The 11261-nt window shown below is 41.9% G+C and overlaps 1 protein-coding gene across 1 annotated transcript in view; it reads left to right on the forward strand.

Moving 5' to 3' along the window:
• Positions 1 to 10236, forward strand: part of LOC149474117 (ras-related protein Rab-5B-like) — a 50570-nt gene extending 40334 nt beyond the window's left edge. Inside the window, exons 5-6 of the mRNA XM_089671745.1 lie at positions 1560 to 1653; positions 9218 to 10236. Of these exons, the coding sequence (XP_089527871.1) occupies positions 1560 to 1653; positions 9218 to 9330 (207 nt within the window). The 3' untranslated portion in view covers positions 9331 to 10236. The remainder of the gene's footprint in view (positions 1 to 1559; positions 1654 to 9217) is intronic.
• Positions 10237 to 11261: the final 1025 nt, after the last annotated feature.

The following is an 11261-nucleotide window of genomic DNA, read 5'->3' on the forward strand; positions in this document are numbered from 1 at the left end:
ACTGATGGAAATACAGGAGCAACTGTTGCTGACCTTTTCTGCAAATTCCACTCCCATGGCTGTCATTCCAGTCCTTTGGCTTTAGTGCTTTCAGTGACACTGACCCAGTAGAAGTATGCAAAAGATACGTTTTTGCTTTTAAAGTTTTTAAAATTAACAGGAGCATGCTGGCATTGGAAGCCTCCATATTTATATCAGTAGTTTTCCTTCAAGTCGCATCAAATGTTTTGTGGTTAATATTGGGTAACCAAACTCCATTGTTGAGGCATTAATTGGCCCACATGTACTGTACGTAGGTAGATAATCACCAAAACCTGTGTTCTTGGTAAGATCAGGGGAGAGATTTGGGAAACCCTGTTCTAGCATATTCAGCTTCCTGATTTATTTAAGTTGTACATTACTTAAAGTGGAAGTTCAGTCAAAATTTAACTCAGGCTAGACCTACTCCTACCCCATTCTAAGGCTATTCTATCTATCCTGTGAAAGAAAAGATGCTTATACTAACCTATATTGAAGCAGCTCTGGTTCGGTCACATGATAGGGTCCCAGCGGCGGCCTCAATGTAGAGAAGGGCAGCTGACAATGCATGCCCCATAGTAAGCCTATGGGTGACTTCATCACACAGGCATTTGCAGCCATTGTTGGCGATCTCTCCTCTACTGAAGCTGGCACTGATGAGATCATGTGGCCAGGCTGGAGCAGCTTCAGAATAGGTAAGTATACAGATCTTTTCTTTCACAGGATAGATAGAATAGTCTTAGAATAGGGGTGGGAATAGATTTAGCCTTAGTTAGATTTTGACGGAACTTCCACTTTAATTGTAATGTGTCAAGTAATCACACTGCTAAATCTTAGCTGTTTAGTATCTGGTTGCAGTTGATTATAGTTCGGCTCCCTCTTTTTCACAGCTTACAACCAGATAATTAATTTCAGAATAAATTACATGCCCTTATGTAAAGGCATTTGAATCCAAACTCCAGGCAAATACATACAAATTAGTGGTTTTCCCTTTCAACAGATTAGTAAGTATATTGAGCCAGTCTTATGATCCAGACAGCACAGCCAGGTCCTGCATTCCCTGGAACCTCCCCATACACTGCAGCTGAGCAACACAGCCTGGACCCAGATCAGCTGTTGGACAACAGAGGAGCAAGTAAAGATCACTGGAGTAGCAGTGTCTGTTTCAGAGATTTCCTGATTCCAAGGTCATTGGCCAGGTATGGTGTACATATAGTTACATTGGTCCAAGATATGGGGGTGTTGCCTGGATGGAACTGGGCTGAGGCTGCTTCCTCTCAAGTGACTGTTGGGTATGCTGGTGTGCGGCATTTGGGACATCTTCTTTGTTGGACTTTACGGATAATATATCAAGAGAGTCTCATTTTCGTGTGCAAGATACAGTATAACCTGGCAAACATGTAGTCCTTTTTTTCAAAACCAAATTACTTGGTGTTTAGCTTTAATGTTTGAGTTAACCAAATAAGTAAATCTTGGAATATACAAGTCAGAAAAAATTATTTTTCTAGATGAATCTAATAACTGTATCCATTTTCTTTTAGGAGGCTCAGTCATATGCAGAGGACACAAGCTTGTTATTCATGGAGACATCAGCAAAAACAGCAATGAACGTGAATGAGTTGTTTTTAGCAATTGGTAGGTTTTACTGCAAAACCACAGAATGCTTGTTATACATTTCAGGGGAGCAAAACAGTCATAGAATTAAAGCAGTAAACAAGAGTTAAACTCAAAAACAAAACAAATGTCTTGCAGCTCACTAAGTGGCTGCATTTGTTTTCTTTTTTTAAAGGATAAATTCACCTTTTGGAACATGTTACATTTTCCACCCGTTTTGAGGGTGGAACATGAAACATGTTCAAGTTCCGCCAATCCCTCCTCTATGTGACAACGGGTGGGGGAATCTTCTCCACACACACAGTCACTTTTGGAGTGCAGCTGTGCGGGGCTCTGCTCACACAGCTACATAATTCATTCACAGTTTCCTGAATGCAGAAATATTTGTATTTATTATTTTTTCTGGAAAGGTGACCTTTTCCTTTTAAGTTTTTTTTTTTCCCCCCTTTATTTTCACCTGGTGATCCAGCCAGTAACACACTTCTTGTCTTAGGGTTTCTCCACTCTAAATGAAATAGGAACGGAGACATCTTTTGGATAACAGCATTATTAATAGGGTAGTGTAGAGAGTAGTGTTAGATGCACTAGCAGATTTATGTTGACTTAAAGGAGAACGTCGGCATTTTTTTTTTCATTTTGGATAGAGCAAGGGAGGGTTATAACCCCATTCAGATTTTTTTTTTCACCATTTGTGTCCCATTGCAGAGATTTTCCTTCACTTTCTGCCCCATAACCAAACAAGAAGTGAGAGGGAATCCCTGCAAATGAAAGTAATTCCTTGGGGACCCAAAGGTCACCAGAACTAGTGTCTCAATTGCAAGATTTCCCCTCTATTACTTTTCTTGGGACAACCCAATATTTGGGATATTCTATTACCTTCAATGATTATGGTAAACAGGACAAATATCTCCTTAAAGTGTTACTAAACGCACAACAGTAAAATCAGTCTGTATATTCAGTAAACCATGCTTGATATATTCACTGTGGAACCTAAGGGGTTAATCCTCTGCACTGTGTAAAAAGGCTGTTCGGTCCTGACTTCTCTTGTAAAGGGGGGGGGGGGTGACGAGGACACCAGGCTAGGGCATAGGGCCTTAGTATTATATATTTATATAAATATTATTTTATGGAGCAGTTTGGGTTCTCTAGCCATCGAGACGATTGGTATTTGAACTTGTGATGGGAAGAGTTGTTGAGGGCTGATCTTCTTTCCATATCGCATTAGAAGTTGAGGTCTATTATAAGGGCAGAGAGAGAAGGAATTTTGGAAGATTTCCATAATTTAGTAGTGTTGGTTTTAGCAGCTGCTAATGTGTGGATAATGATGGTGTGAGAGTCGTTAGGGAATTTGTCCATTCCTATGTGGATAAGTGCACGAGCAGGGTTTGGAGCCACTGGGGCTCCAGCGACTGTTGAGATCAATTGGAAGACGCTGTTGCAGTATGATCTGAGAGATTTGCATGTCCAAAGTATATGTAGAGTTGATCCTGTGTCTCCGCATTGTCTCCAACAAGTGGATGAGTGTTGAGGGTAATATAAAGAGAGTTTAACAGGTGTAAAATACCACTGGTGTAAAATTTTCATATATGATTCCCAGTGGGAGCTACATCTAGATGCTTTGTGGGTGATGTTGAAGGTTCTTTCCCATGTGTGGGGTTGTATTGGTTGTGAGAGAAGTTTCTCCCAGTTAGATAGTAGGTAGTTTGTAGGGTGAATTGTGATCTGGTTATGAGTGTGTAGAAAGTCGAAATCCCTTTCTTTGGGTATTGTGTTTTGTTAAGAAATTGATGTGCAGTAGTAGGAATTTTCAAAATATGTGGAACGTTTATTTTTTGTAGGGAGTGAGCTATTCTCATGTAGCTGAAGTTTTCATTGTCAGGGAGGTGAAATTTTTCCTGGAGGGTCGAGAAGGAGTCTAATTTGTGGTTTGTATAGAAGTCTTGTATAAGGGATATACCTCGATTTTCCCACTGTAGTAGTTTTAAAGAGGGGATAATGAAGTGTATAGTGGTGATTGGGGTAGGTATTTGGTATCTGCCGGGTTGGATGTTAAGAGGTCATACCAAGCTTGTAGGGAGGCTTGAATGCATGGATGTTTGGGTAGACTTTTGGATTGAGATGATTGTGGCAAGAACAGTATGTTACGTGATGTAGATGGGAGATGCGGGAGTGTTTCCATGGTAGTCCATGTTTTTTCGTTAGTTGGGTGCCACCAAAAATAGCGTTGGTCTAGAAGTGTGGCAATATAGTATGATTTTAAGTGTGGGAGACCTGCTCCTCCTCTCGAAGTTGGGTGTATTAGGAAATTTGTAGTACATAAAGGATTTTAGACAGTATGCACATTTTCAGGGTAGCTACTCTTCCCAGTTTCGATAGTGTTGACGTGCAAAGGTTTTTAAGTTCTTGTGGGATGGATTCGAGTAATAGTTTGTGGTTTGAGACGTATAGTTGATCTGTCGTAGTGGTGAGTTTAATTCCTAAGTAAGGGATGCTGTGGTGTTCCCAGGAGAAGGGGAAGTGTTGGATCAGTACTTCCTGGATCTGAAGTGGGCGTATGGAGATTTAGGATAGAGGATTTGGGCTCATTGAGTTTATAGTATGATACTTCCGAGTAATTTTGAAGATGTGTACGGATCGTTTGGAGTGATTTTGTATGGATTTGTAATCATACAATGTATGGATAGTGTTGTTGGTTGGGTTGTGTCCGGGTCATCTTTGATATTGTACAGAGTTTGGTAGTAGGTTGCAAAAGCGTTAGCTATGTCTTGCGGATCCGTAAGCGATGTGTGAGTTGTTGGGTGTTGAATTAAAGAGATTTTAGATTTAAGACGCCTTTGATTATTTTTGTTAATAGTGAGTTTGCCTTGTTAGCTAGGGAATAAAATTGGGATTTCGTTTTTGAAGGTTGATGTCATATTTGTAGAGTAAGAGGGTTCGGAGTTTGTTTCTGTCTGAGGTAAGAGATGCAGATGTGGAGGTGCTTGGGTTTTTTTTTGTTAATTTCTTCGGTTAGTTTTATGGATGTTAGAAGTTGGTCAATTTGTTAGGATCTTAGTTTAGTGATTCGGGAATTTAGTTGTATGAGAATACCTCTCATGTATGCTTTGTAAGCGGGCCACAATGTGGTTATAGAGATATCAGGCGCAGCATTAAATTCAAAGAATAGGTTTTGGGCTTCTAACAGGTATTTCTGGTTATCTGAGTTCTTTAATATTGTAGAATTCAGTCTCCAGATGGGAGGAATTGCAGAACGTTGAATGTCGTCTAAGATTATGTTGATTGGAGCATGGTCTGACCAGGTTATGGTGCCAATTTTGGATGACATTACGTGTTGTAGAGTCTATTTTTCCTTAATAAAAAAGTAGATTCTGGAGTAGGATAAATGAGAATTGGAGTAGTAGGTGTAGTCTCTTTCGGTGCTGTGTTGGCATCTCCAAATATCGTAAAGGTCGTGATCATGTAGGAAACGGTTGAAATTCTGTTTGGGGGATCTTTTGTTGGAAGACGAGTCTAGAAGTGGGTTGCCGATGACGTTGAAGTCTCCGCCAATGAGAAGCCTGCCATGTTTTTGAGAAGAGATGATGTTGTGGAGTTTATAGTAGAATTGCATCTGGTTGCTGTTGGGACCGTAGACATTTACTAGAGTATAGGGGATAGTGTTGATTTTGCAGATTAAAATATGATAGCGACCTTGAGGGTCAGCTATTTCTGAGATGTGGTGGAACTGTGTGGAGGCCTTTATAGCTGTAATAACACCATTTTTTTTCTTGGAGTTAGTGGCCATATAGATGTGGGAGAATCGATGCAGCTGTAGTTTGGGGGTCTTGGTTGTTGTGAAATGTGTTTTCTGTAGGAAGAGTATGTCGGCATGAAATGTCTGAGTTTCCTTTTGGAGCATCGATCTCTTGAAAGGGGAGTTTAAGCCACAAACATTTAGAGATGTTATGTTAATCATAATGTAGGTCCTTGGTTTGGTTAGTGGAGTAGTTGAGTTGTTGTTTGAGATGTTGAACGAAGTTGGATGGATATGGTCGTGAAAGGGAGAATTCTGTAGCCTTGGTAGCGCGGAATTGGCTCGATCGAAGAATCAGGGGGTGTATTCCATGTTTATTTGCAGGATTCAGTTGAACCGGTGGTACACTTGGTCGAATGGTGGTGCAGGAGGAGGAGGAGGTGAAGGAGGTGAAAGGGGATAAAAAAAACTTGCGTAAAATGCAAATGACGTCAGTAGCTTGGTGTGCTACTTCAAAACCGGGGGGTTTAAACAAGCATTGACCGTAAAGGAGGTCATGCCAAACAGTTTCTTGTAACGTGAATATTTTCTAAACAGGGCCGATCGCCAGAGATTAGTAGGATGGGATATAGTGTCCGAGGTGAAGTGTTGGAAGTGGATTGGAGGTGTGCTATGTCCGAGTCATTCTGCTTCCATTTGTTGCATATTAGTAGAGGTGGATTGTTGGGGATCCATGGGTATTATGTTCCATGTCTTCAATAGGTCAATGCCCGCTTCTAGGTTTTTAATTGTGTAGATTCTGCCCTGATGTTTGACGGTTATTTTTGTGGGGAAACCCCATTGGTAGCCTATTCCGTGGTTTCGTAAGGCTTTGGTGATGGTGACCAACTTTTTACGGTTAAGGAGCGTGGCTTTTGATAGGTCTGCGAATAATCTGATATTTGCATGTGATAGCGGGAGTGGAGGGGGGTTTCTGGCTGCCAACATTATCTTTTCCTTTATGTGGTAAAAGTGGATGCCAGCCAGAACATCTCTAGGGATTGATGCTGACTGGAATGACGGTTTGGGTATTCTGTGAGCTTGGTCTATGGCAATCTCCATATCTGAGAGAGTTGGGATGAGGTGTTTCTTATATTGCTGGATGTAGGGTAGAAGTGCCTCGTTGGTGACATTTTCAGGAATACCTCTAAATTTGATGTTATTGTGTCTTGAGCGATCTTCTAAATCTGCTAGTTTCAAATTTATTTGTTCGATGTCAGAAGTATGGTCAGCATGTGGGTCAATTAGGTCGTTATGTGCTATAATTATTTCTCCCATTCTTGTTTCAATATGGCGTAATCTGTGTTCTTGTTGTTGAACCACGGTTGTAATCTGGGCTAGTGATGACGTTAAATCACTATGCAGTGTTTGAGCGAAAGGAGCATGTTTTTCATGCATATTTCGGTGATAGGCTGGTCAGATGCAGGGAACGATTCTATCACTGGTGGGTCAGTGCTGTGGTGAGGTGATGGATGGATGAGGGTCTTGTAGGCAGATGTGTGGTCTGAATCCAGACGGGGTCTGGATTTGGATGGGCTGCTTGTAGTAGAGGATAGGGGAGGAGATGACTCCCCAGGGTATAGCGGGTATCGCAGCCTGGCATCTGCTTGCTGGGCTGTGTTGTCCCCCTCATGGCTGCTGTGTCCTTCATTGCTGCGTCCTTCATTGCTGCAGCCAGTGCCATCTTGGATCCCTGCTGTGACAGCAGGGAAGAAATGTGTTAATTTCCCTGGCTGTACAGGGGTTTTGCGGCGGCGGGGCATCACTGGTGAGGGTTGTGCACCTGTTAGCTGTCAGAATGTGATGTTTATATCCCTCGGGGCTGGGGTGTGCCGTGCTAAGTCTGGCGGGTGGACGGAGCGGAGATTACAGCTCGTCTATCCAGGAGCACGTCCTCCAAGAACGCACCCTCCTGCGCGCCCCCGGCGATCTCCGTGATCGCTGTGTCCTACAGAGACAGCTGATCACGTGATGTGGTAAAGGGCCAATCACAGCGGCCTTTTACCACGTTATCAGCCGTGTCCAATGACACGCTGATCACAGGGAAATGCAATTGCCGGTTCTCGGCTGCACTTTCCTCACGCTGTCAGAGCGTGAGGAAAGTACTGCCGAGAACCGGCAGTTGTCAGAGCAGGGATCGACACCGATCATCAGGGCACTGAGGTTCAGTGCCCAGCAGTGCCACTCACCAGTGCCGCGCACCTGTGCCCATCAGTGCCGCGCACCTGTGCCCATCAGTGCCACCCACCTGTGCCCATCAGTGCCACCCACCAGTGCCCAGCAGTGCAGCCCAGCAGTGCTGCCAGTCAGTGACACCAGTCAGTGCCCAGCAGTTGTGCCAGTCAATGCCCAGCAGTGCCACCTCAGTGCCCCCTTTTAGTGCCACCTCAGTGCTGCCTATCCGTGCCGCCTATCAGTGCCCATCAGTGTTGCCTATCAGTGCGCATCAGTGTTGCCTATCAGTGCCCATCAGTGCTGCCTCATCAACGCACATCAGGATAGGAGAAAAATTACCTGTTTGCAAAATTGTATAATAGAAATAAAGACCCTTTTTTTTTTTTTTTTTTTTTCTTTCAAATTTTTTGCATTTTTTTGTTTATAGCGCAAAAAGTAAAACACTCAGCGGTGATTAAATACCACCAAAAGAAAGCTCTATTTATGAGAAACAAATTATAAAAATTTCATATGGGTACAATCTTGCATGACCACGCAATTGTCATTCAAAGTGCGACAGCACTGAAAGCTGAAAATTGGCCTGGGCAGGACGGGGGTATAAGTGCCCAGTAGGCAAGTGGTTAATGTCTCTTCTGCCTTAAAATTCCTGCTTGTTCATTAAACTTTAAATATACCATTAAAACGTGTTTTATTATATCCGTTTAGGGCAAAAAAGTTCTCTCTGCTAATGATGCTTTGAAATCTTAAAGAATTCAAGGTTTCATTTGACTTTCTACATTTTTTTTAAATATTGGGTCATAATGGGTCAAGTAGGCCAACACAAGCGCCGGAGCACAACACCGCTTACTGTATATAGCTAATGCTACTACAGTATGTTGCAGCACGCATAGCCACTGCATCGCTCAGTGATGGAAATACTATGTTCAGGCCAGCTTGGCCCAAACAAACTATGTAAAGTCAAATGAAACATGGATTTCTATTTTAAGCAGTTTTATCAGTGCTGCCCAGTTCACCTCTGTAGACTCCAAACTCCCTTATGTTGAGGAGATGAGGATGAGATGTTCTGTAGTTCACACTTCCTGTTCCTAAATATGGTACAGTCAGTAGGCATTGTCTCTGTAGGACAGGACGTTTGTACTGGCAGGATTATCATGTGAAAATATAGGCCTGAACAAAGAAAAATTAATGCAGTCACCACACGAACTCTGCAATATATTACATGTTTGTTCTTGAGTTTACATACACTTAATTTTGTTTTTTTTAATGCTCATGGATATAACATTAAAGAAAGATCAGTTCTATTATTCAAAGCAGTCAGATTGTCTCTTTTATACTCCTATAGTAAATTATTAGGAAACGCGGGAAAGTATATTTACTGCAGGCAATAAGAATTGTTCTTCCTTCAGACACGTTTGTGTCTGAGGCCCATGTTGATTTGTAGGAGTAAGTACAATGAGTGTCAGCATGGTAGCACTTTTTTTCTTTTCCCCCTCTATGTGGGTTGAACTAGACAGTCTTTTTTCAGCCAGACTTACTATATAAGTGATTAGCTTTGTATTATAAGTAACTTGCATCTGACACCTGATCCTTTCAAAAGATCATATTTATATAAATATCTTCTGTTTTCTCTTTCTATAGCAAAGAAAATGCCGAAATCCGATGCCCAGAATCCAACCCACGCTGCCCGCAACAGAGGCGTAAATCTCCAGGGCTCGGATCAACAACCCAGAAGTGGCTGCTGCAGCAATTGATTGAACACACTGCAAGAACAAACGCCTTCTGTATGCATTTTCTACACAGATTATTGTGAACACTGGTTAGGATGCTGCCTCCTATTTTCTACAGCTGGTGGGAATTTGGCTTATTTTTTTTTCTTTTTATCATAGTGTTAAAATGAGAAACTACAAAATTGTAAAAGAAAAAAAAAATCACACTCCCATCTTCAAAAAAAACAAAAAACAAAAAAAAAAACATGAAGTCAGCCACGGTTGATGATAGTTGCAGTAGTTGGTTACCATGCAGCAGGTCTGACATTATGAAGTGTGTTATGCTTTTCATTGAGCAAGTCCCAGTGACTGTTAAGATCCTGCTATTGCAAGTTTAAATCTCCCGAGCATAAAGCCACATTTGGCCTGAACTCTGTTCTCTGTATCTCTGTCGAGAATATACCATTTGGGGCAGTATTATTCAAGCACTTAAAGGATTATCTGCTTATGACTGAACTTGGTCTGATATAAAGGTGTTAAACTCTTCAGCAGAAATGAGATTTCTATAAAGCCGATAAGACTGCATTTTTTAACCTCTACCAACACTATGTGTGCAAAAATCCTCCACCTATCCGAATACGTAATGCATTAAGACTCTTGGCATCTCCAACATGGCTGTTATGTTACTTGGATGTGATTGGTTCTCCTACTTCCCAGATGAACAAAGCACTGTGGATCTGTTGCACTTTACCTTCCATCCATTTCTGTCTACCCTGAAAACACTTTTCAACTGCGTGTGTGTACCTTATTACCCTCATACTGTAAAAAGAACAACTTCAAGCGATAGAACATGCTCTGAATAAAACTTTTGTATTTGCACCTTCAGATAATGTTTTACTTGAATCCTAAAATATTGATTTTTAATGTAACATTAAAGCAAAATGAATCAGATATTTGTTGTGCTTGTTTGGATTTGTGAAAGGTCCAGAATTCAGGCTGAGTAAACCAAACGTGTGTGTGCCATGCCATATAATCAAACCAGCTTAAATCAGGATATTTGCTGTGCTCTATATTTTCATTTAAAGGAGAGGTATAGCCAAAACTATTTTGGCTACATTCTCCTTTGGAAATCAGGATCACAGTTTGTTCTGCAGTCATGTGACCCGTTTTCAGCTGACTGCAAGCTAAAGCCCTCTGTCGGCTGACGTCACTCAGCCGGTCCAGGCTCAGGAAAGATACCAACTCTACAGACGGGAACGGTAGTTGGCTTGTGCCCCTGAGAGCCTGAGCCAGCCCCTCCACAGCCCAGCACTTCAGTGAGCTCTGGAGGGGCAGAGCAGAGAACCGGAGACTGACAGTCACTGGTCAGAACAGGGAAGGGAATGAATGAGCAAACACTGGTATTTGCTTATTTCTCAGGGTAGAGCTGGTGAGGACAGCTGCAGCTGGAATCGGTGCTGCAGCAATTTAGGTGAGGTATGATTTTTTTTTTTTTTTTATAATACCATACAGCAAGTCCCCTACTTACGAGTGAGTTCCATTCTGGGAGTTCGTTCTTAAGTCCAATTTGTATGCAAGTCCAACAAAGCAAGCTTTATAATACTTTCACACAAATAATGCATAAAAAACAAACACAAGAAATACTATAAAGAAAGGATGTTTAGTCTTACAGTACCTTGAAAGGTACAGTAGTACAGTACAACAGCTGACACACACGGGCTGGCATGGAGTGACCAGACAAGACCGCTGCTTTTATGCTTGCTTCCACACATCCTAGGCTTGAATCAACACAGTACTACTGTACGTTATTGTACTATACAGTACACAGCAGAACAACCGCTTGTGGCTGAGGGTGCATGCAGCTGACAATGTCCGGCAGACACGTGAGCTACTTTCGTGATTTGGCATGTAAATGCCTGTTCGCATCTTTGAAAGTTCGCAACTTGGAGGTTGTTCGTATCTTTGAAAGTTCGCAA

The sequence above is a fragment of the Staurois parvus genome, unplaced genomic scaffold (assembly GCF_062004578.1).
Source record: "Staurois parvus isolate SC_StPar_1 unplaced genomic scaffold, SC_StPar_1.0 ptg000011l, whole genome shotgun sequence".
Taxonomy (NCBI): Eukaryota; Metazoa; Chordata; class Amphibia; order Anura; family Ranidae; genus Staurois; species Staurois parvus.